We start from the raw sequence: 24,838 nt of genomic DNA, 5'->3' as shown, positions 1-24,838 counted from the left end.
CACATATATTACACACATTCAAAAGTTTTCTACGGTTATCATAAAAGTCTTAACTATGTTCTTTTTAGTAAACCATATGACATAAAGTAATGTTGTTGTGGTTTTATGAGATAGAAAAAAAAAGAGATATAGAGTACAAGAAATATGGCTATAGATCACCTAATTTTATTAATTATCAGCTGAGGTCAATTATATATCAGCATCATATCAACCAAAGATAATCTATGTTGGGTATCCCCTTATACATAAGAATATATGATGGTATCATTATCATATATAGGTAGGGTTAGGTTAGGTCTTAATGATGAAAAATTAATAATTAAATCACACACACGAGCAAATGTGACCAGCATACGAAGACGGGTTATTAGTGGGAATGAATATGGGAAGAAGTCTTGTCTTGTCACTTAGTTGAAATATTTTATGCTAATATTCTTGCTTTGAATTGTATTCCAAAGTTAAAATAAAATTAAATGTGTTTTTAACACCCAATTAGTAAATCATGTTTTCCAAGTCCGTGGACTTTTTATATGTAATTTGGTACATTTGATTCGCATGTCTAGACCAATAACTAGCGAGGAGGACGAGTCTGGTTGAGAAGAAACCTTATCCCGCCCCATAACATGAAACAACACTAGTACAGCCACGCTGCCTCGGCTCCAAATAAGTTCAAATACTCCTCCACTTTTAACCCCAACATGTCCAAGAGGAGAACAGTGATTGGTCCATGTCACGTGAACTAACACATTTGGCAAGTACTGCACAAATTAATGACGGCAAAAAAGTGAGACGACCACACGCGAGATGTGAGCGCGTAAGTCATGAGAGACAACAAAGAGAATCAACCTCGTCTATGAAAATTTCATCAGATTCTGTCGATACCAAACAAAAAAAAACTCATACTAATAGTATTTTTGTTGGTCGTTTACAAAAATTTTAAAAGCGACTGTCGTAATTATGATTTGTATATTATACACCAGATAAAATAAACAACAAATCAGAATGGCTCACTCCACTAAACCTAAAATATATATTAAAAATTCAATAAAAATATATATACTCGTTGGGCGAGGGGACAGGAACAAATATACTTAACAAACGATAATAATGGGCATAGTTCTTCTTTGAGACCTGCTTCTGCTTTTCTTTCTGTTGCTGTCTTTGATTATAATAGGAAAGCTTTATGTTTCTTTAATTATGCAACTATGACGTCTTTATTTTCTTTAAAATTTTTACAAAAGGTAGCTTAAAATAAATTTAGACAATTCATGTTGCATTTCTTCAGTTATAATCTTTATTAGCTAGAAAAAACATTCAATAATTATTTTCATGGTAACACTGAGAAGTACAGTTCGACATCACATCCTATCAACTAAAGAAATGGTTAAAAATAAGTAATCACAAAAAAAAAGTTAAATCAGTTGTTGTCTACGTTTGGAGATGAAAAGTTATCAAGAAGTCTCCCTATAAAACACTATTTATGATATACTAATCTAACATATTAAGTCCACTAAGAAAATCGTGTTACCGTTGTTTGGTTAGGAATGAGTTTTGTGGTTAGTGAAAAAAGCCAACATTGAGTGATAAAGTGAACAACTCTTTCTCTCTCTTCATGATGGTAAAATCGATTTGATTAAATCCAAAAAGGTAGTAAGAGAAAAAAAAACAGCAAGGAAGGAAAAAAGTTTCAAAATTTACCAACTAGACCCAGATCCAAAGTTGCAGACTTTTCAACCATTTTCAAAGTAATTTACCCACACACACACACACTACTAAAAAGGATTAGTATTTAGAAGACTAATTAATGTTTTCTTAAAATACTATTTCTTTACTGTGCGTTAGAAAGATATGAGAGCTGAGAGAGGAAGCAAGCAGAGGAGAGGATAGACAAAAGAGAATAGGGAAATTTACCAGACAAGAGTTCTTTCTTCTCTGCCCTTTGCTTCTTTCTCTCTCTCTCTCTCTCTCTTTCCTAGTTTCTTTTGAGAAGATTTAGAATCGAGGTAAGTAATTCTTGTTGCTTAGTGATGATTATACGCAAGGTAGTTCTGTTTCTTGATTTTATAGTTTTCACTTTTTGGTTTTCTGGGTTGTTTCAAAAGATCTGTCTTTTCTTGTTCTGTGTGTTTACTTTGATGTCTCTACTCTTGTTGGGATGTGAAACAAAACACATGATACTTGAGGGGAGAGAGAGAGAGAGAACTCACTTGTGACTTGTTTTTGTTCTCTGAGTTAAATTCTCTTAAGCAAAATTGAAACTTTTTTTAGTTTAATGATATTATTCTGCATATTAAATTTTGAGAATTTCACAACTTGAAAGCTGTCTTCTTTGTCTCTGTGTGTCTCTCTCACACTCTCTTTTGTTGCAATAGAGCAAGCAAGTTTTGTGTTGATTTAGTTAGTTCACCTAATCTGAAGAGTTGAGCTAAGATTTGTCAAAAAGTTAAAACTTCCTTTTCATGGAAGCTCAACAAACTCAAAAACACCTCTCTCTCTCTCTTTCCTTCTCTTTGGCAGTTTCTGTATTTGAGTTTCTTTGGATCTGCCTTTGATTTTCTTTCATTTGTCTTTTAACTGCAGTTTCTTTTGGATCATGCAGGTAAGAGTTTTTTTTTGGGACTACAGAGCAATCATGCTAACTTGCGTCTTTTCCCAAAATCTTATCCATCTATCTCAGTAAGAAATGCTTCTGATGAGTAATACACTGTTGTAGTGGTCTTAAAACTCTCCATGCATAGATCTTTAAAACAAAGGTTGTGTTCTGCTGTTGAATTGTGTTGACAGATAAGGAAAGTAATGTTGGAAAAATGGTGAAGAAAGGAAGTTGGTTTTCTGCAATCAAAAGGGTTTTTACTCCACATTCCAAAGAGAAGCTTGGCAATGTAAGCTTGTTTTACTCTAAAAGAAACGTTTACTTTAAGCTTGCAAAGATGTTGGATTTTAAGGAGTTTTTTGATGAGTTACTTTTGTCTCTTGGTGACCATTTTACTTGCAACAGGAAACAGAGATAAAGAGTGGAAAAGAAAAAAGGAAGAAAGGTTTTGGGAAGCGAGAGCCTAGTAGTATTGAAAAGATCTTGGGCGAGGCTGCGAGAGATCATAATCTTGTTTTCAGGCCTCCTACTCCTGACAGACCAAATCCATTCTCAGTCTCTCCTCCTCCTCCTCTGAGGCCTGCTTCTCCTCGGGTTCCTTCTCCAAGACCAACTTCTCCAAGAGTTGCCTCACCACGAGCCGCTGCGCCAAAGCCTCCTTCTCCTAGAGCTGAAGTTCCAAGATCCCTTTCGCCAAAGCCTTCTTCTTCTTCTTCCAGAGCCGACCTTCCAAGATCCCTTTCGCCAAAGCCCTCTGATCGATCAAAGCCAGCATCAGCCTCTGCCAATGCTCCTCCTCTAAGGCCTGCTTCTACTCGAGTACCTTCTCAGAGAATTACTCCTCCAAGTGTTCCTTCTCCAAGAACAAGTTCACCAAGAGGTGCCTCCCCACAAGCCGTCTCTTCAAAGTCACCTTCTCCAAGAGTAGAGCCACCACCAACATTGGACACTCCGAGACCTCCTTCGCCAAAGCCTCCTTCCCCAAGAGCAGACCCACCAAGATTGGATGTTCCAAGACCTACCACGCCTAGGCCTCCTTCTCCAAGAGCAGAAGCACCAAGATTTGATGCTCCACGACCCACTACGCCTAAGCCACCTTCTCCAAGAGCAGAGCCACCAAGATTAGAAGCTCCAAGACCCACTACGCCTAAGCCACCATCTCCAAGAGCAGACCCACCAAGATTAGATGCTCCAAGACCCACTACGCCTAAGCTCCCTTCTCCAAGAGCGGTTTCGCCTAGAGCTGTTCAGCGACGAGAGATTGTTTATAGACCAGAGCCAACACTTTCGGTTCAACATGCTTCTGCAACAAAGATTCAAGGAGCTTTCAGAGGTTTCATGGTACGTATACTGTATACACATTTTTAAGTTTCTGTTTCAAGATTTGCACATTACACTAGCCTCTATGTCCGAGACAAGGAAGTTACTGACTTGAGAGTGAAACAGGCAAGGAAGAGTTTCAGAGCTCTCAAAGGTCTAGTCAGGCTTCAAGGGGTGGTGAGAGGATACAGTGTGAAGCGGCAGACGATAAATGCAATGAAGTACATGCAGCAAGTGGTCCGTGTTCAATCCCAAATCCAGTCACGTCGCATCAAAGTGTTGGAAAACAAAGCTCAGGTTGAGAAAGATGAAGCCAAATGGGCTGCAACTGAAGCTGGTAATGATAATTGGGATGACAGTGTGCTGACAAAAGAGGAAAGGGATGCAAGATCACAGAGAAAGACTGAGGCTATCATCAAGAGAGAAAGATCCATGGCCTATGCATATTCTCGCAAGGTAATACTCAACTCCTTCCTTCCTCATGCCATCATCATGTTGATACAGTTTTTTGCTAACGTCTCTATCTCTGTGCAGTTGTGGAAAAACAGTCCCAAGTCTACTCAGGAGAATCGTTCTTCAGGTGGGTTCCCTCAATGGTGGAACTGGGCGGACCGGCAGAATCCTCTTGCTAGTCCTGCACCGAGCTATAGTCAACCAGTAAGAGATTTTAGGCTAACACCATCAAGACTGTGTCCAAGTCCTCTGTCTCAGTCAAGCAAAAAACACCATACAAGACTTGACAACCACTTTGACAGTTCAACACCTAGATCGTCCAGATCTACACTGCTCACTCCATCAAGACACACAGGGACATCAAGATACTCGAGAGGAAGACTAATAAGAGGTCAAGATTCTCCATTCAAGGATGATGACAGCCTCACAAGCTGCCCTCCATTCCCAAGTTACATGGCTCCAACAGTCTCTGCAAAGGCAAAAGTTAGACCAAACAGCAATCCAAAGGAGAGAGTGATGGGTACACCTGTCAGCGAGAAGAGGAGAATGTCGTATCCCCCTACACAACAGCAAGGTCTCGATACGTTTAGATGGAACAAAGGGTCATTGGTCATGAGCAACAGCAGCAGCCAAAGGAGTCCTGGTTCACCTGGAGGTGTGGTTCTTGAGAAACACAAGACACTTAAATCAGTAGGAAATTTGAGCATTGGTTCCTCTGCCTCGACAGTTGGGAGAAAGGAATTTAACAGATTTGTGTGATCTCTTTTGATTTGAACATTTTTTTCTTTCCTTATTTTGTTGCTTTTGCTTCACTTATGGTTGGTGGTGTTGATTTTGAGTGTTGTAACATAATAAAAAGGTAAAACATAAACAACAACAGAGGATTTGGTTTGAAGTAGAAGTTTTTAGAGTCATATGAGCATGAGAGTTGGTAATACAATTGAAGCAATTCAAAAGCGTAAAATGTCACCAAAGGTAGGATTCAAGACCTAAATCTGTTGGGTAGAAACTAGAACAAAACACAAAGTATCTTAAGACTAGATTCAGATAAAACGTATGATCAAGATCATCATCTTAAGACTAGATTCAGATAAAACGTATGATCAATACGACTTCTTCTTATACCCTGTGACAGAACCTCATCAGAGACTAAATCAAAATACATAGGGGAAACCAAACTGATGAGTATAGTTGTTTCTCTGATTAGATTTTAAATTTAATGTTTCAGAGACAACTTTCCAGTAAATTAAGATATTGGATTTGTTGACATATGTCGCCTGGTTTTATATAGAAAATATATAGAACTTATCATGTATGGGAATAATTCATTATCACCAATAAGAATAACCAATAATTCATTTGATTTTTTTTGGGATATTAGTTCTACAAGTATATTCTTTCTATATTATGAACATTATGATGTATCGTTTTTTTTCTTCAATTTTACTTGTCATATGTAGTGTATTCCTTATTTTGCTTTTATATTTGTATTCATTTTAAAATAAACAATTCACATGAAGTTATTATTTAAATATTTTCAATTTCTATTTACTTATTAAAATTATTCGAATCATGTATAATTTATCAGTATATAGTTAATTAACATATATTTTATATATATTCATATTACTTTATCAAAAACAAATTGTTTTAAACTTGTAAATATACATAAGTTAGGTTTTGATCTCATTTATATTAGTACAAGTGAATCATTTCCCATATGATTTCAATATATGACTTCATCAATCATTTCCGAGTATTTTTAGTTTTGGATCAAATATCATGGATAATATTTATTCTCATAATTGAATCTACATAATATAATAAATAATATGTTAATTTTTTTGCGTTTGTTGGATAGTATAAATCCTATTGAAGGAACTAAGAAAACTAAAAAACAATAATTGAGGGAAACATTTTCAAATTTTTGTACGAAAAAGTATATTTATGTGATATAAACTATTAAATAATCAATTTATTAAATAAGTTATTAAAATCTTTTAAAGTATATAATTACAAAATAACATTTCCTAGTATTAGAGAAAAAGAGATAAAAGTACTCCGGCAGTGACACTTGCTCCGACTTGGATGATAATCAAAAGGTAGTGGGTGAGCTGAAAAGCCTGCTTTGCAAAGGAGAGTTGGATCGTAAGAGCCTCATAGACACAATTATGGTAAGAATATATCGTGTTGGACATTTTATGTGACATTTGGACAATTATGGTACTAAGCAAAAAATATATTTCAGGATCAACTTGAGAGCATGACAGGAGAATGCCCCTCCTGGCTACGTTCGTAATGCGCTCGTGTGACAGGGTAAACCGGTTAATAACCTAGTTTGGGCTCTCTCATCTCTGGTTTAGTTAATTAGGATTTCTGGTGTAGTTATTTCATCTTAAATATTTTGAACAAGGCTGTGACTTTGTAGTGAACATATGTCATAAGGTATATTGGGTCTACTATTGTAAGATGTTGATGTGGAATATTATCTTCTGACCAAAACATAAAAAAGTAATTTTGCCTAACTAGTTTATTGGTTCTTCCATGGTTCATGGAGGTTTGGGATACCATTAAGTCTCTAAGTAGTTAATTAATTGGTTTCAGTCATTGACCCTGTAACTTGTAGCTCTCTGTTATAAGTCTTTGCAGGTCTTGACTATTTCATATGGTTTTTTGTGTGTCTACAGTCATTAGTTTAGTCTCTTAAAGATACAAATTGGTTAATTAACTGATGTCGAAGCATTGACTCTGCAACTTGTAGCAATCTTTCTAATTTTAGTTCTTTGTGGAGCTTGACTACTTCATGCGCTTTTTTTATGGCTTAGTTGACTTCCATCATGCTCTTCAGAATATAAACTAAGCTCCTAGTTTCTCAACTCATCGATGAAAGATGATGTCTCACAGAATCAACTTACGAGTAATTTTCTTGATCCTTGCTTTGTTCTGTTGTACTGAAAACTCCCATGGCAAGCTGGTTTGGGAGGGATCTGCCGGAATTTTCAAAGGTTCCAGGACGTTGACGAGCACCACGAAGCATGCATATGGTCAAGGATTCGATGACAAGCCATTCCTTTTCAAGAATTCCCTCACCGGTGCAATGACTGATTTCTCTTTCACCTTCTTTTTTGCTATTGCCCCTGAGCATAAGCACAAAGGCTCTCACGGTATGGCCTTCGTGATCTCTCCTACAAGAGGCATTCCTGATGCATCGGCAGATCAGTACCTTGGAATCTTCAATGAAGCAAATAACGGGAACAGCTCAAATCATATCGTCGCTGTGGAGCTGGACATAAACAAAGATGATGAATTCGACGACATTAATGATAACCATGTTGGTATCAACATAAATGGGATGAAGTCTATTGTATCTGCTCCAGCTGGTTATTATGATCAAGAAGGTCAATTTAGAAATCTTTCTTTGATTAGTGGAAATCTACTCCGAGTCACGATTTTGTATAGCCGGAAGGAGAAACAGCTTAATGTCACCTTATCATCGCCAGAGGAGTCTTATTACCCAAAGCAGCCACTTCTTTCGCTAAACCAGGATCTCTCACCGCATCTTTTGGAGAAAATGTATGTCGGCTTCTCAGCCTCGACGGGTTCGGTTAGGGCACTGCACTACATTTATATTTGGTATAGATTTACCACTCTGATTGTTCCAGAACTGGATTTTGGGATACCGACGTTTCCTCCATATCCCAAGCCAAAATCACTAGTAAATCGGATTCTTTGGGCGACTGGCTTGGCATTGGCTCTCTTTGTTGCAATGGTTGCATCAGCTTTTAGTTTCTTCTTATATAGGAGAAACCAAAAGGTTCAAGAGGTTTTAGAGGAGTGGGAGATTCAAAATGGACCACATAGGTTTGCTTACAAAGAACTGTTTAAAGCCACAAACGGTTTCAAACAACTTCTAGGCAAAGGAGGGTTTGGTCAGGTCTTTAAAGGCACACTACCAGGTTCAGCTGCAACAATTGCTGTTAAGCGGGTTTCTCATGGTTCGAGTCAAGGAATGAGAGAATTCTTGGCCGAGATAGCAACAATTGGTCGTCTTAGACACCCTAATCTAGTTAGGCTTCTTGGTTATTGCAGATACAAAGAAGAGCTCTATTTGGTTTATGACTTTATGCCCAATGGAAGCCTTGACAAGTACCTCTACGGCGGATCAGATCAAGAACAGATTTCTTGGACTCAACGTTTCAAGATTATCAAAGACGTTGCATCCGCACTTTCCTATCTCCATCACGAGTGGGTACAAGTCGTGATTCATCGAGACATCAAGCCAGCAAATGTCCTAATCGATGACAAGATGAATGCAAGTCTTGGAGATTTTGGATTGGCTAAGCTATATGATCAAGGGTATGATCCTCAAACCTCTAGAGTAGCTGGAACATTCGGGTATATGGCACCAGAGCTCATGAGAACCGGAAGACCAACCACGGGAACAGATGTGTATGCCTTTGGTGTGTTTATGCTTGAAGTGTCTTGTGGTAGAAAGCTGTTTGAGCCACGAGCAGAGCCTGAAGAGGTCGTTCTTGCGGATTGGGCGATTAATCGTTGGGAAAACGGCGATATTGTAGAGGCGGTGAATGAAAGTATCCGACCTGATCATGATAAGGGACAACTCGAGCTTGTTCTGAAGCTAGGAGTGTTATGTTCGCACCAAGCTAAAGAGGTTAGGCCGGATATGGCTATGGTGGTTAAGATATTGGACGAAGTTTCTGAGCTTCCGGATAATCTCCTGGACATTGTCAGAACCGAGAAGTTGGGAAAATGGTACGAGACGTACAAAAACGTGCTTGATACGGAGATTACAGAATCTGCAGGTAACTTGACGATTACGGAACCGATGACTTCCGTCGGACGGTAAAAAGAAATTGATTCTCGAGGTTTTTGATGAGAACTTCAACTGTACAACATGTGACGGTGTTTGCTTCATAAAATATCTTTGTGTTCATACTTAAACTTGGCGGTGTATTTATTATTATACATGACCAGAGAAGTGTGTGTTTCTCTTTGTTTTCTACTTATGTTTTCGGTTATTTTTATTTTTTTTGTGCTAATTGGCTTAATCGATATTGTTTGTTAACTCTTAACTAATGTGTTTTTGTTTCGTTAGAAAAGAAGAGCTTTGAGGAAGAAAAGAAAAACCAAAATGTGTGACTAATACTAGTATAAAATCTAAACTCTAACCATCTCATTTGTGAACCCAAACCGTATATAATTTCGTTCTACTTATAAAATCTAAACCCTAACCATCTTATTTGTGAACCCAAACCGACATATAATTTCGTTCTAATTGTGAAATCTAAACCCTAACATCTCATTTGTGAACCCAAACCGACATATTATTTTGTTCTACTTGTAAAATCAAAACTCTAACTATCTTATTTGTGAACCCAAACCGACATATAATTTCGTTCTAATTGTAAAATCTAAACCCTAAACACCTCATTTGTAAACCCAAACTGACATATAATTTCGTTTTAATTGTAAAATCTAAAGCCTAACCACTTCATTTGTAAACCCACACCGACATAATTTTATTCTAAGTTTAAAAATCTAAACCAAGCCAATATTTAACTTTCCTTAATTAAAAGTATACAGAATTTGTTTCCTTAATTTGGTTTGTTTTTTAATTTAATTTTAATTTATTTTTGAAATAAAATATTAGATGGAAGATTCTGATTGGCTGAGAGAAGAGGGGGTGAACGTAAGTATTTTTCAATACTAGATTCATGCCAAACCCAATAATCATTTGTTTATTTAAAGAATTAATAAATCCATAATATGAAGTTACATAACGTTAATTTGGAGTTACATATATAACGTTTCCATCATTGTGCTATAATTTTGTTTTCTTTTACTGCGAAATTCAAAATCAAAACTAGACTAATAAATCCATAATATGCAGTTACATAACGTTAATTTTCTCAGAAGATAAAATGCGATCAAGTAAAATAAATTTTCAATCGCAATCACGAACAAGAACAACTGTTCACTCTAGAAAATATTGCAAAAAAGAAATAAATTAAAAAAGTCTGAATTGCCACGTTGTTAATATGCAAATGCCATTAAGTTGGCTTTTTTTTTTTTTTAATGTCACGGTTCTAAATGAGAAACGTTGTGCGATCAAATACTCAAAACGTTGTCCGATCAAAGGCTCAAAACGTTGTGCTAAACTTGGCAGAAGAGTAATAGAAGCCTAAAAATGCACAAAACAAAAACCATCGAACCCAACAACGTACGGTCAATAGAGTTTTCATATGCCAAGTGGGACATCCACGTGGAGACCCAATGACACTTGTCCCCTCTCTCTCTCTCTCTCAACTTATTTGGCTTTTTCGTGGATACTCACGCCCTGAGTACGTTCGATTGAAACAATTACAAAAAATCAAATACTAGTACTATATAGTGTACTTGTATTGACCTCTTTACCCCTTCTCATTGCTAATCGAGTTGTTAAGAGCTAATACCCAAATTAATTATATATGTATACAAAGTCATCTAATGATAATTAATCCTTATTACTTAAGCGTTCACAAGCATCATCATCATCTTATGACACCTAAGTGCTTAAAAGTCATATATTTTCAACTTAACTATTCTACTCAATAAAAAATTTTAATCAACAAAATGTTTTAATCAACTCCACCTTATTTTGTACTACACTATTTAATATAGTGGCCGTCGATGTGTTGTTGTATCATTATTCATTGTTGACTTTTTATACTAGTAACTAGTATTTGATACAATTCTATTACCGACATGGATACTCTACCAAAAATATCTCTCATCTCAAGGGTATTTTAGAACAGATACTCATTTTTTTCTATTAGCGTTCACGTAAATATGACGTCATATTCCTTATATTATTAATTATAATATTTTATTTTTCCTATATTTCTCTCTCTCTCTCTTACTATTACTTACCTCTCCTTTGCTCTCTACGCTGTTCATAAGCATTCTCTTTCTGTGGACGAAACTGAACCTGAGAGAACCAAAACAAAAAAAGAGCCAGAGCCAAACCCAGAACCGAGTGATAGAGATTGAGATTGAGAGAGAGCAATTTAGTAGAAAGAACGATTCGATTCATATCAAAGAAATGGCTCTAAAGCTTAACCCTTTGGTGGCATCTCAGCCTTACAAATTCCCTTCCTCGACTCGTCCGCCTATCGCTTCTTTCAGATCTCCTAAGTTCCTCTGCCTCGCTTCGTCTTCTCCGGCTCTCAGCTCCGGCGCCAAGTCAGTCTCTTTCTCCCATATACTTCTCTTATCTAGTTTTGATTCTCTCTGCCAACAAAGTATAATAAGAGATTTGGTTCATCTTTGTTCTGGGTTTTGCTTTGTTCTTTTTTGGGATATTGGATCTAGGGTTTTCTCTGTTTAGTTCATTGTTATTTACTTAACATTTGCTTAATCTCGACTGTGATTTCAATCAAAGTGCTATCCTTTTTCATCTGGGTTTATAAGAAACATGTAGCCATCCTCTGTTCTTGAACGATTCATTGCTCGTTTACGTTTTCTTTTATTGAATCTCATGTTGTTGACTGTTCCCTAGTAGTCTCTAGATTTATTCACGTTTCTCCTTAGATTGCTCCATGTATCAAATCTTTTACCTTTACCATTATTTAGATTGCTCTTTGATTGGTGGTTAGTTAAGATTAACAGTATATAGTCTTGTTCTAGTTATCTCCTGTATTGTATAGTGATGTTTTAGATTGGTTAAATCCTGATTTATTTTCGTGAGGAAAGTTTTGTTTTTTAATCTGGTTGATTTTTTGGCTTTGTCTTTTGTTACATTTAATGGTGAAATGCATGTCCACTTGTTGCTTACTCATTTCTTGAACGTATTACTTTACGTCTGTTTCCTTTTCTTCAAAGGCATTACGTTTGATATCACGCTTCTTACAGGGCTTCCTTTCTGTAGTAGACAGACAATCTTGCGTCTATGCATGCTTACTTCGTGTCCTCTCTCTCTCTTTAGTTTCCGTCCAAATTTTTTTTCACGCTTTTCTCTAATTCATTCACTCTTTTTCTTCTTCTTTGTTTCTTCCTCTCCCTGCAATCTTTCTTTGTGTTTCACATTGAACTCTGTCTTATGATTAAACATTTCTAGTGTTTGTTAGTCAGGAATCAGGATTGTGGAATTGTTTATCTTGAACGCATAGACTAATGTGTTTGGAAATGGAGATATGAATGCTTATCTAAATGCAATCAAATGTGTTCTTGTTTTTCTTTTTTTGGTTGTATATCAGAAATGGGACCTTTCTTGATAGTTTCAATGGGGAAAACTAGATTGCTGAAAATACTCTTTTTTTTTTGGTTGATGCAGGGAGGTTGAGAGTTTGAAGAAGCCATTTACGCCACCTAAGGAAGTGCATGTTCAAGTCTTGCACTCCATGCCACCTCAAAAGATCGAGATCTTCAAATCTATGGAAAACTGGGCCGAGGAGAACCTTCTGATTCATCTCAAGGATGTGGAGAAGTCTTGGCAACCCCAGGATTTCTTGCCTGATCCTGCATCGGATGGGTTTGAAGATCAGGTAAGAGAGTTAAGAGAGAGGGCTAGAGAGCTCCCTGATGATTACTTTGTTGTTTTGGTCGGGGACATGATCACAGAAGAAGCACTTCCCACCTACCAAACTATGTTGAACACTTTGGACGGAGTTAGGGATGAAACAGGTGCTAGTCCTACTTCATGGGCTATCTGGACAAGAGCTTGGACAGCAGAGGAAAACCGACATGGTGATCTTCTGAACAAATACCTTTACTTGTCTGGTCGTGTTGACATGAGGCAGATCGAAAAGACCATTCAGTACTTGATTGGATCCGGAATGGTGAGATTAGTTTCGAAAAATTTACATAAATTCTGGTTAATATGACTTCCTAATGCTTTAACTTTTTTTTGTTTTCATAGGATCCGCGGACAGAGAATAATCCCTACCTTGGCTTCATCTATACTTCATTCCAAGAAAGAGCGACCTTCATCTCTCACGGAAACACAGCCCGCCAAGCCAAAGAGCATGGGGACTTCAAACTAGCACAAATATGTGGCACAATAGCTGCAGACGAGAAGCGTCATGAAACTGCATACACCAAGATAGTTGAGAAGCTCCTTGAGATTGATCCTGATGGTACAGTCATGGCTTTTGCAGACATGATGAGAAAGAAAATCTCAATGCCTGCTCACTTGATGTACGATGGGCGCAACGACAACCTCTTTGACAACTTCTCATCCGTGGCTCAGAGGCTCGGTGTTTACACTGCCAAAGACTACGCAGACATTCTTGAGTTTTTGGTTGGTAGGTGGAAAATTGGGGAGTTAACCGGGCTCTCAGGTGAAGGAAACAAAGCACAAGACTATCTATGCGGGTTGTCTCCAAGAATCAAGAGATTGGATGAGAGAGCTCAAGCAAGAGCCAAGAAAGGACCCAAGATTCCTTTCAGCTGGATACATGACAGAGAAGTGCAGCTCTAAAAAGGACACAGACAAAAGAACCCTCTCTCCGCTCTCGGTTACTCATTTCATCAGTCTGCTTTTGAAATTGGTGTAGATTACTATGGTTTCTGATAATGTTCGTCGGTCTACTAGTTTACAAAGTTGAGAAGCAGTGATTTTAGTATCTTTGTTTTTCCCAGTCACACTATATGTTTTGGGTCATTGGTCCCTTCTTAGTACACTTTTGTAGTAGTTAAAAACAGTTGAAGTCTGGTCTGTACTCAGTTTTCTCTGTGGAGTTTTGTTTGCAGTTCAGGTTAGTTTTGTTTTTGTCTCTCCGAGTTTCTTCTGTTTTCTTAGACAACAACAACAACAACTCATGTGGCTTTTTAGCAATTTTGATAATCATAATGAATCTTCCATATAAATTTACAGTTATCAATCATTGGTTAAGATGTTTAAGATCAAGTTTTGATTTGGCACTGTTTCATATTCACATTTATAAGAAACTTGCTTCAGCCACGTCACGTGTAAAGGAGATTGATAATGTTCGTTAATGGGCCCAAATTTAAAAGCCCAATAAGGTAGTGTTTCACTGATTCCGCCATGGGAGGCGGTTGAAGCTCTAACCTATGAACTTGGGGAAGGAGGCTGTTCAATCTTTAATTTCCTTTCTACTGCAAAGTTAAAAAGATTCGAAATTTGTGCGTGAATCATCATTGTCATTGGAACAGAACAGGAGAAGAAACTGAGGTTGAAGTAGTAAATAAAGAAAATCCAAGTCGCCGGGGAAAATTAGGGCTGGGCAAAATAACCGATAACCAAATAACCGACCGAAACCGAACCGAAAAAAACTAAACCGAACCGAACCGAAATTCTTCAAATACCCGAATGGTTAGTAAAAATCTATATCCAAACTAACCGAAACCGAACCGAACCGAACCGACAATTAAATGGTTAACCGAAATATCCGAAAACCTAGAAGATATCAAATATTATATACTTAATATTATGCAAAACTATAAAATAAACTTAAAATATAAATTATTTCTAGATTCAAAACAATTAAATATTTTAAATAATCAATATATGTAAATGTTATTATTTTGAATTTACAAAGTTAAATACTATTTTGTAAAATTGAATCAATATTTTTCCCTTTTTTGTATTTTTGTTATTGTATATTTGGTTAATTTTGGTTATATTCGGTTAGTTTTGGTTATATTTGGTTTATTTGGTTAATGTTAATATAATTTATGTTAGTTATGGTTATTTATTTAAATAACCAAACCGAAACCGAACCGAAAGAAACCGAACCGAACTAAACCGAAATTTCATAAATATCCAAATGGTTACTATATTACTATATTCAAAATAACCGAAACCGAATACAACCGAACCGAAACCGAATGGTTAACCGAATGCCCAGGCCTAGGGAAAATAATGGATCAGACGGCGGAGGAGAAGATGGTGAGAGAGAGAATCAGAAAGAGAGTTAACGAAGTCAGTTCTGTATCTCAGTCTCTTCTTTCTCCAGTACAAGACCACATCAATTTCACCCTTCAAGTTCGTCTCTTTCTCTCTCCCTAGACTCAGTTTTATTTCTCCTAGTTGCTAAGTTCCTGAAGTTTGATTCTTTATGTCTACTTAGTTTGCTTAGTCTGAGATTTTATCTAAAGGGTATGTTTTGTGCTGTTGTGTTGATGCAGAAGGCATACTTCAAATGTGCATATGAGTGCTTTGATAGGTCAAGAACACACGCTGAGATTAGTCGATGTGCAGAGAGTTGCAGTGTTCCAATCACCAATGCACAGAACTACTTCGATAACGAGATGTCTGTGTTCCAAGTGAGTCACTTCTTAAAACTCTGTTTCTTGTTTAGTTAGAGGTTGATGCAGGGCAAGTTTTCAATTGTACATGAGTTTTGAGAATTTAGTGACCGTAGTGTCTTAAACTTTCGTTTTTCAAATGTGTTTATGAAGATAGTGTAGGTTGTTGTCTCCTTGATTCTCTATATTCCAGGACAATAGCTTAGTTTTGAGTACTAGAGATCACGTACTAATTCAAGTTTGTGTTTTGATTTTGATTGATGAATGTAGGAGAGGTTGAATAGATCTCTTGTGGTTTGTCAAGACAAGTTTGAGGCTGCTAAGCATCAGAAGAGTAGAACTGAAGCTGTTGATGGTTTGGAGCAGTGTGTGAACCAAACTGTTGATGTAGAAGCTGTGAAGACTCTGCATAATCTCGTGGAAAGAATGAAGAAAGCTTTGTCAATCACAGACCTATCTCCTCCGTAACTATATTATAATAGCGACTCTTTCTGATTCTTTGAAATTAAATTTTATTTGATCTCAACAAACTCGAATACATTCCTTGGTTGGCAAAAGCTCACTTCATTAGCATTAGCATAACATAAATTATAGTAGTTCTTTATTCAGATAATGAAACGGAACAAGAAAACAAAGTGTTCTGAAGTTAAAGTAACCAAAAGAGCACTGGATCATACTTCTTGCTTAATAGTGTGTCGCTCGAGAGGATAGGCTTTAGATAGAGACCTATCGAACAAAGAGAACAATAATCGCAAGATCCGAAGAAACCTCCAAACTCACGGCGGTCATGTATTTCCGCAAGAAACTCAAATCTCTCAGGTCTTGTCCGGTCAGATTCCGATCCTGCACAAAGGACCTCGTGCTTTCCTTCGTTTGTATGAAACGTCAGAGAGGAAATATTACAGTTACGCATCTCTCCGCTAATGCCAATGACAAACTCAGACTCATGGTTCAGCCTCAACTGCAGGTTAGTGTCAAGTAACCAAACGAAATATCAATCCATTTCATTATTAGACTGACATAGTTTTTAGAGGTAAAAACAAGAGAGTTGAGTGAGACTTACAATTCGAGTACTTTGGTTTTCTTCGTCTGAGCCGTACTTTTTGGACATGACAAGATCTCCGTTTTCCACATATCCAAACTGAATGGATGTTACAGAAGAATCATCAAAGGTGACGAATATGTGACTTATTTTGTCATGGCCAGCTTCTTCCCAGTGATCTATCTTGTCATATTCTCCTAATGGTCCGAGTTTCAACACCACCATTTTTGTGGAAGATAAAGCGTGCTAGCTAGTGTGATTGGATACAGAGTAAGGCAAGGGGATATATAGGCGGACTCAGGGAACGGGATTGTGCAAGAAAACGATGAGTCATCTTTTGACTTGCTCTTTACGGTGTTCATGAGAATCAAGCGTAGAAATGTCTCCACTACATTAAAGAAAAGGGCCTCTTGTAAACGTAAAGATTACTCATTCACTCTTTGAATTCCAAGAGGCATTAAAGAACACAAATCATACAAGCCAATGTAGAATTCAACAGATGCCAAGTGAACAATCATCCGAGTAAAACAAATTAATAATTTAAAAATGAATATTTATTAGTTGTGGGTAGTCTCTTGTCGTTTAAGACTACTATTCTTGCACGAATGCACAACGAAAAAAATTAAAATATAATCCAAGATATTTTTGTAAAGGCATCTCAACTTGGAGAACATACCACATTTTGAGTTTGGTTTTGGGCTGACCTGAACTGTACTCAGTTTTCACTATGTCAAAATATAGTTCAATGACTCTCTTTCTCTCATTTAGGGAGAAAATCATTTTGCAATTTCCTACCCTAATCTAACAAGGCTTTGCAGAAGCCAATGTAAACATATGCGGAGTAGATTAACTCATTCGAATAAAGCAAATTAATAATCCTAATAAATATATTAATCTTTAATTTATAAGAGTGGTAGCTTAACGATATAACAAAAATGTGGCATTCCTCCATTAAAGAAAAATATAAAAACTCAAAACTTAATACTTAAAAAAAAAGACAAGAGATAGTGTGTTGTGTCATGTCGTTTAGGAGCATGCAAACGAAAAGGAAACTAATTTAGTCCAAGAGATATCTAAAAAAGGCGCCCCAACTTTGAGAATATCCCATCTTTGAGTTTAGGCTTACGACTAATAATGGGATTGACATGCCGAGGCATTAGATACTGATATGTCTATATTTTGTCTCTCCTTAGCCTATTTTTATCATGCATTTAGCTAGGATAACTCATTGGTTTGCATCGTTTTCTAGTTTTTTCTATACACTTTGCATGTCTAGGTAGCTCTTGCATCATCCTTGCATACATTGTGCATTTTGGAGTATTTCAGGTATTTAGGAAACGTTGGAAGCTATTCTCGTCCGAGCCATGGTCGCCACCTTCATTCTCGTCCGAGCCATGGTCACCATCTTCATTCTCGTCCGAGCCATGGTCACCATCTTCGTTTCGTCCGAGCCATGGTCACCATCTTCATTCTCGTCCGAGCCATGGTCACCATCTTCATTCTCGTCCGAGCCATGGTCACCATCTTCGTTTCGTCCGAGCCATGGTCACCATCTTCATTCTCGTCCGAGCCATGGTCACCATCTTCGTTTCGTCCAAGCCATGGTCACCATCTTCATTCTCGTCCGAGCCATGGTCACCATCTCCGTCTCGTCCGAGCCATTGTCACCATCTCCGTTCCGTCCGAGCTATCCGTCCAAGCCATGCTCCTCAGCCTTCCATCCGAGCTATGATGACATTGGATTCCATTCGACGCACATGGACTTGATCGCACATGTCGGGAAGAAAGACGTTTGGTTTCACATGCTTCAGGAGATTACCGAACCGACGCTTTACCTTGTCGTTTTAAGTTTTAGGGCTTTCCATGTTGGACTACTATATATACATTTTGTTAAGTCTTTGCGGAGACATCTTATCTTTTAATCTCGTTTTCGTTCCCAGAAGGTTTTTAACCTAGCATCCAAAACACGTTCTCAGACTTGTATTCCGATATCGTTGAGATTTATTGAGATTTTGCATTTGATTCCTTCTACAAAGTTGTTAATCTTATTTTTATCTATCTTATTATGCTTGATTCAATGATTTCTGTGTTTGCATCCTTGACTATGATTTTCGGATCTGAGTAGTGTGGTAGTTCCTGAGGATGGGATAGATTAGGTGGAGGATCTTAGGATGTAGAGTGTTTAAGCTTTGATTGTAAAATTCCCTTCTGGACTAGAGTTAGAATTACTTGTTTCTCTCTGATCAATTGGAACTAGGTTCGAGACATTTCCGCACCCAAAAGGTGTTTGATGAAATGTCTGACCAACTAGTGCCAGAGACTTACGTTCCTAGCCTAAGAGATTAGTTGTCTAGGATGTTTGTTGACACGAATGAACTTGTCTGTCATGCCTGCTCGACCACGTTTCTCTAGCGAGAGCTAGGTATGGAAGTGGTTGCGTCTGAGTAGCTTTTGCCAAGAGATTGGATTAGCTAAGTTGTGATGTTCATTGTTTAGGGATACTTTGCTTATGGTATGTTAAACACTCCTTAGACTAGAATACTCCACCGACATCAATTACCCCATCCTTAGGACTTCTTTCTTTCTGATTTTTATTACATTCCTGGAACTGTTTCGTTTGTTCATGCTTAGAATCGTTTGCGTTTTTATTCACTTTCGCTTCTTGTCATGCATTCTTGTTTCTTGTTCTGTGACTCATTTCCATTTCGCATTTTGATCATTCTAGGACTCTTAGATAAAAACACTCTTTGAATTGGCTTAACTTGTGATTCCTTGATTGCATCTTGATTGCTAGCAACATCCCATTTGGATTGACACCTTAAATACTACAACACTTAAGGTTAATTGAACCTGCTAGGAGACACAAAAATCTTAGTATCAGATACTCAAGTGTCTGATAGTTAGTGCTTTTGGCTAGCCGGTCATCAGATGATTGGTAGTGACTGATCTTGTCTTCGAATTTGGGTTGATGAACCATGGCCTTGACATGATACCCATCGGTGACCTCATTAGGTAATTGATATCCAAGCTTCCCATTACGGTTGATTGTGGCGCCTAAAGGATCAGATGATTGGTAGAGAGTGAGCTGGTCGTCTTCGTCATTGGTGACTTTGTAGTTGGTTTTAACCCCATGTTGCACCTTGCTGGTCTCAAGGGGCTCAACTACGTCATTGAGAGTGGGCTTGTCATCGTACCTGGGATAAACATACATTCCAATCGATGCCAGACCGCCAAATTGGTTAAAAGACCCAAAGAAACCACCAAACTCACAATGATCACGAATCCCCACATCAATTACCCTCTCACAGCTTTTAGGATAATCGTCTATCTTGCAGTACGGTCCACATTTCCTCTGGTTAGTGTGAAATGTCAAAGACGTGACAAGTCCTTTCCAATATATTCCACTCAACCCAGTCACATACTCATCGTGATTCAGTCTTATCTGTGTACATTGCATAAACTTGCTTTAGCGTGGTAATCAGGAAAAAAAAAAAACATGAATATATACTATTCCAATTAAAACTTACTATTTCGTTGGATGAACCTTCTTCGGACGAACCGTACTTGTCAGACACGTCATGACCTCTCTCCTGAAAATAGCTAAACTGAATAGATAGTACTCTATGTTCGTTGAAACCAACAACTATATTAGAGATCATGTTGCCTCCCTTCTCGTTCCAATTCTTATGAAAAAAATGTTTTGACCCAATCGGTTCGACTTTGAACATCTTCCTACTACGGGATTTCATTTCGAATATAGCAGTCAGAAGAATTAAGCTCTTTGCTGCTTTAAAAAAGAATTTGTTCTTATTGTGAAGACGATCCACACTTTATAGACAAGAGAAAGAAAAAAAAAGCTTTACATAATTTCTCTAAGAAAACTTCCTTAATCAAAATGTAAATCAACTTGGAAACGGTAAATTTACTAAATTCTAAAGACCGAAAGTGTAAAACTAAATATTATCCTTGATTGCATATATATTTGTTATTTACTTTTTACCTTATACATAGTTTCTAGCTGGTTTCTTTGCTAACAAGTTAAGATGCCGATCTTCCAAATATTTAAAATTATAAGCCTTTTTACCATCTCTAGAATTTATGAGCCAAATTGAGCTAAGGAGTTGAATAAGTTATCAGCCAAATCGGACGACATGAATGAGATTATATCATTAGCCATTGCTTCTGATCCACTAGTTCAGACGCTTCTTAGCAAACCAGCCAATGTTTGGATGCCGCTTATTACTGCCGGCACTGACGAGAGACTTAACTAGTTAACATCAATGCCTCTCTTTCTGGTGATGAATGAGCTTCCTAATGAGGATACTACTACCAACAAGACCAGCTCTTCTTAATCCCATTTTCCTTTTAATGAACTCATGTTGCAGGTTTCTCTTTTGAAGTCTTGTTTCTTTTATGTATTTCAACCAGTCCATGCTAACACTCTTTCTAGTGCTGGTCCGAGAGCTCGGTCCCATATAATTAAAGCTGAACCAACCACAATTCTTTTTCTAGGGCTAGTCCGAGAGCTCGGTGATTATATGAGGACTTATAACAAGATTATAATTCTTTTTCGCATACTCCAACTGTTTGAAACTTTCTTCAGTCATGTACAAGACCGAAAAGCAAAGAATGGAAACGTAGAGGAATTTTGTGTGTTTACACAAGTTGACACAAGGAACTAGACTGCTGAGTTTACACAAGTTAAAGTCATCATGGAAAAAATTGAAAATGTAATCATTATCTCCAACAATCAATTCGCAAAAGATTTTGTCATTTATAGATTTCGTTTTAAGTCAAAAGACATGGAGCACAGAATTGTAGAAAACTAATTAAGGCATTTGCTTCATTAAAGTAGCTACTTTATTTAAGATAAAACTCAAACAGCAACTTGAACTAGGGTATAGTATTGAACACTTCCACAAGAAGTTGCTTAATCGATCGACCAGGTCGGGACTCAAATACATGCCAATCGAGATCATGCATACGTGGGATAACGACCAATTAGTCCAAGAGATTTCCGAAAAGGCGCTCCAACTTGGAGAATATCCCATCTTTGAGTTTAGGCGTACGACCAAAGGGCTCGACATGATAACCATCGGCGAACTCATGATCAGGCATTTGATACAAGTGTCCGATTGTTAGTGCTTCTGGCTAGACGATGATTAGATGATTGGTAGAGACTCATCTTGTCATCGAACTTGGGCTTATGAACGATGGCCTTGACATTATAACCATCACGCGTCCCGTTATGGTTGACTGTGGCTAAAGGATCATCATATGATTGGTAGAGAGTGGGTAGGCCGTAGTCGTCGTCGTCGTCGTCATCTTCATCGGTGTCGTCGTCGGTGACTTCGGTGACTTTGTAGTTGCTTCCAAGGGGTGTGTCATTGAACCTTGTAATGGGACACACATACATGCCAATGGAATTCAGATTGCCAGAGTTATCAAAGGACCCAAAGAAACCACCAAACTCACGACGATCACGAATCTCCACATCAATTTTCCTCTTATATTCGGCTTTCATATATATCGATGATGAATATCTATCACAATACGGCCCGTGTTCCCCCTGATTAGTGTGAATAATCAAAGACGTTATCCCAAGACAATCAACTGCACTCAACCCGGTCACATATTCATCGGAATTTAGTCTCACCTGTATATTGCATAAATTTTATTTAACGTGCATGGTCGTCAGGGAACAAGTACAAAAGCAAACTATACATTGTAAACAACAATGTTAATTACAGAACCAAAAATATTTAGATTACACTATATAGACAATTATCATAAGAAGAAAATACATGAAGACATATTCTAACAAAACTTACTATTTTGTGGGAAACACCTTTCTCGGACGAACCGTCGGACGAACCGTACTTTTTAGACACGACATCATGACCTCCGTTCTGACGATACTTAAACTGAATACTTTTTATGGCTTGTTCGTTGAAGGCAAGATATATAAACGAGATCATGTTGCCTCCCTTCTCGTTCCAATTCTTATGAAAAAAATATTTTGACCCAATCGGTCCGACTTTAAACATCGTCTTCCTATTACGGAATTTCATTTCGAATATAGCAGTCAAAAGAATTAAGCTCTTTGCTGCTTTAAAAAAAGAATTTGTTCTTATTGTGAAGACGATCCACACTTTATAGACAAGAAAAAAAAAAAGCTTTACATAATTTCTCTAAGAAAACTTCCTTAATCAAAATGTAAATCAACTTGGAAACGGTAAATTTACAAAATTCTAAAGACCAAAAGTGTAAAACTAAATATTATCCTTGATTGCATATATATTTGTTATTTACTGTTTTACCTTATACATAGTTTACCTATTCTAGCTGGTTTCTTTGCTAACAAGTTAAGATGCCGATTTTCCAAATATTTAAGCTTAAAAGCCTTTTTACCATCTCTAGAATTTATGAGCCAAATTGAGGTTTGTGTGTGTGTGTGTTTCAGGTGCATATAGCTAAGGAGTTAGCCAAACTGGACGACGTGAATGAGATAATATCATTAGCCATTGCTTCTGATCCACTAGTTCAGACGCTTCTTAGCAGACCAGCCAATGTTTGAATGCCGCTTATTACTGCCGGCACTGACGAGAGACTTAACTAGTCAACATCACTGCCTCTCTTTCTGGTGATGAATGAGCTTCCTAATGAAGATACTACTACCAACTAGACCAGTTCTTCTTAATCCCATTTTCCCTTTAATAAATTCATGTTGCAGGTTCCTCTTTTGCAGTCTTGTTACTTTTATGTACCTCAACCAGTCCATATGCTAACACTCTTTGGCCTTTCTACTTTTCTAGTGCTAGTCCAAGAGCTCGGTTCCATATAAGCTGAACCAAACACAATACTTTTTCTAGGGCCAGTCCGAGAGTTCGGTGATTATATGAGGACTCATAATTCTTTTTCCGCATGCTCCATCTGTTTGAAACTTTCATCAGTCATGTACAAGACCGAAAAGCAAATAATGGAAACGTGGAGGAATTTTGTGTGTTTTTACCTTCCCACTGCTCTTTCGATATGTTTTCTTCACATTCCTTCGCAACTGATTTGATCCAAAGCAAAACTTCCTGTTGCAACAAGACAAAAATAAAAGACAGAGAAATTGTTCCCACCAACTTATCATTGTACCATAAAACTATCACACGTTACCTTTCCTAGACAATAGACAACAAAGACACTCATGAAGCTCTGACGTAAACTGAAGTACTTAATTAAACATATATTCAAGATATAGGCAATTCCCCCTTCATATAGCAGATATAAAACAGTAGATGAGCAACATCCAATAAAAATAAAGACCAAAATCATGTTTGAAAAGTCCAAAACTTACAAAGCCAAAATTCAGAATCCAGTTAATGAAAACACTTAGATAGCTGACATATACCAACGGGAAAGAGAACAACAACCTGAATAAACCACATGTCACTACCACATGTACCACTTAAGAGACTTTGAAAAAAAGACTTATGACAAAGTTTAAGAACAAACTTGTGGAGAATCTCTCATCTGAATGCTTGGTGGGAAACACAAGAAACAGAGGACCAACAATAGCTAATATTAGATAAAGCAACCGCTAGGCAAAAAAGGTTTATGGATGCAAGGTAACCTGAAAGTTAAACTCTGAAATCATACGCACTTCCACAATTCTTTCTCTCAGAACCTCCCACACTGTAATCCCGGTGCCTAGACGATCTGCGTCAAAGAGAGACAGAGATGTTTGTCACTTATATAGAAAGCAAAAAAAAAATAATCGGTTGAGAGAGGAAGACAAATAACCATCCACCAAAACCATCACTCATCGATAAAAGGAAGAGGAAGAGCAAAACCCCAGAAGAAGTAGCACATAGACGAAGCTTTTCCATCATTGATTGATGATATAAACGTCATTCAAAACCTGAAATAACAGAGTGGAAAGGTAAAAATCGCTTGAACATATAAAAAAGAAGCCTTGAAGGATTCGATTTAGAAACCAAACCTCACAAGACCAACAAAAATTAGACCAACAACGATCAGTCAAAGCCATCACCGACCAATCGTAGGATCATCCTCCACAAATCTAAACCAATAAAACATAAACGACAAGTAACATGTAATTAGACAAAACCACCCAACTAAAGTGAAAAACTCAGAAGCAAATAGAGATGCGT

At 37.4% G+C, this 24,838-nt stretch overlaps 3 protein-coding genes and 4 pseudogenes across 9 annotated transcripts; 4 read left to right on the top strand and 3 right to left on the bottom strand.

Moving 5' to 3' along the window:
* The first annotated feature begins 1,532 nt into the window (after positions 1-1,532).
* On the top strand, positions 1,533-5,280 carry LOC104784971 (protein IQ-DOMAIN 14-like). 6 transcript variants are annotated; one of them, XM_010510082.3, is made up of 6 exons: positions 1,533-2,003; positions 2,600-2,676; positions 2,785-2,882; positions 2,999-3,934; positions 4,040-4,369; positions 4,448-5,280. In XM_010510082.3, exons 3-6 carry the CDS (start codon positions 2,808-2,810, stop codon positions 5,123-5,125), a joined length of 2,019 nt encoding a protein of 672 aa, XP_010508384.2. In that variant the 5' UTR covers positions 1,533-2,003; positions 2,600-2,676; positions 2,785-2,807; the 3' UTR covers positions 5,126-5,280. The 6 variants fall into 6 exon arrangements, with proteins under 6 accessions (XP_010508384.2, XP_087307945.1, XP_019101199.2 ...); XM_087451819.1 differs by having other exon boundaries at positions 1,615-2,003; positions 2,754-2,882; XM_019245654.2 differs by having other exon boundaries at positions 1,646-2,007; positions 2,581-2,676.
* Positions 5,281-7,256: 1,976 nt separating this feature from the next.
* LOC104788789 (putative L-type lectin-domain containing receptor kinase V.3 pseudogene) lies at positions 7,257-9,260 on the top strand (annotated as a pseudogene).
* A 1,881-nt stretch (positions 9,261-11,141) lies between these two features.
* On the top strand, positions 11,142-14,141 carry LOC104784970 (stearoyl-[acyl-carrier-protein] 9-desaturase 7, chloroplastic). Of its 2 annotated transcripts, XM_019245653.2 has the most exons (4): positions 11,301-11,608; positions 12,699-13,203; positions 13,284-13,802; positions 13,858-14,067. In XM_019245653.2, exons 1-4 carry the CDS (start codon positions 11,469-11,471, stop codon positions 13,918-13,920), a joined length of 1,227 nt encoding a protein of 408 aa, XP_019101198.1. In that variant the 5' UTR covers positions 11,301-11,468; the 3' UTR covers positions 13,921-14,067. The 2 variants fall into 2 exon arrangements, with proteins under 2 accessions (XP_010508383.1, XP_019101198.1); XM_010510081.3 differs by having other exon boundaries at positions 11,142-11,608; positions 13,284-14,141.
* A 1,081-nt stretch (positions 14,142-15,222) lies between these two features.
* LOC104784969 (uncharacterized) lies at positions 15,223-16,191 on the top strand. Its single transcript, XM_010510080.2, has 3 exons — positions 15,223-15,371; positions 15,515-15,652; positions 15,905-16,191. Exons 1-3 carry the CDS (start codon positions 15,249-15,251, stop codon positions 16,100-16,102), a joined length of 459 nt encoding a protein of 152 aa, XP_010508382.2. The 5' UTR covers positions 15,223-15,248; the 3' UTR covers positions 16,103-16,191.
* An 89-nt stretch (positions 16,192-16,280) lies between these two features.
* LOC104788788 (jacalin-related lectin 24 pseudogene) lies at positions 16,281-16,901 on the bottom strand (annotated as a pseudogene).
* A 2,593-nt stretch (positions 16,902-19,494) lies between these two features.
* On the bottom strand, positions 19,495-20,425 carry LOC147943188 (jacalin-related lectin 24 pseudogene; annotated as a pseudogene).
* A 1,252-nt stretch (positions 20,426-21,677) lies between these two features.
* Positions 21,678-22,747, bottom strand: LOC147943187 (jacalin-related lectin 25-like; annotated as a pseudogene).
* Positions 22,748-24,838: the final 2,091 nt, after the last annotated feature.

Source organism: Camelina sativa, chromosome 5 (assembly GCF_030686135.1).
Source record: "Camelina sativa cultivar CO46 ecotype springtype chromosome 5, ASM3068613v1".
Taxonomy (NCBI): Eukaryota; Viridiplantae; Streptophyta; class Magnoliopsida; order Brassicales; family Brassicaceae; genus Camelina; species Camelina sativa.
Note: the sequence above shows the minus strand (reverse complement) of the source record. Positions and strands in the feature narration are given on the sequence as shown.

Bases quoted from the DNA above. Each gene is read 5' to 3' on its own strand.
- LOC104784970 (XM_019245653.2), top strand. From the start codon at position 11,469: ATGGCTCTAAAGCTTAACCCTTTGGTGGCATCTCAGCCTTACAAATTC. The intron at 11,609-12,698 runs GTCAGTCTCTTT...TGGTTGATGCAG, and splicing joins GCTCTCAGCTCCGGCGCCAA to GGAGGTTGAGAGTTTGAAGA. The intron at 13,803-13,857 runs ATTCCTTTCAGC...AAGGACACAGAC, and splicing joins GAGCCAAGAAAGGACCCAAG to AAAAGAACCCTCTCTCCGCT.
- LOC104784969 (XM_010510080.2), top strand. From the start codon at position 15,249: ATGGATCAGACGGCGGAGGAGAAGATGGTGAGAGAGAGAATCAGAAAG. The intron at 15,372-15,514 runs GTTCGTCTCTTT...GTGTTGATGCAG, and splicing joins ACATCAATTTCACCCTTCAA to AAGGCATACTTCAAATGTGC. The intron at 15,653-15,904 runs GTGAGTCACTTC...TGATGAATGTAG, and splicing joins ACGAGATGTCTGTGTTCCAA to GAGAGGTTGAATAGATCTCT.
- LOC104784971 (XM_010510082.3), top strand. From the start codon at position 2,808: ATGGTGAAGAAAGGAAGTTGGTTTTCTGCAATCAAAAGGGTTTTTACT. The intron at 2,883-2,998 runs GTAAGCTTGTTT...TACTTGCAACAG, and splicing joins CCAAAGAGAAGCTTGGCAAT to GAAACAGAGATAAAGAGTGG. The intron at 4,370-4,447 runs GTAATACTCAAC...ATCTCTGTGCAG, and splicing joins CCTATGCATATTCTCGCAAG to TTGTGGAAAAACAGTCCCAA.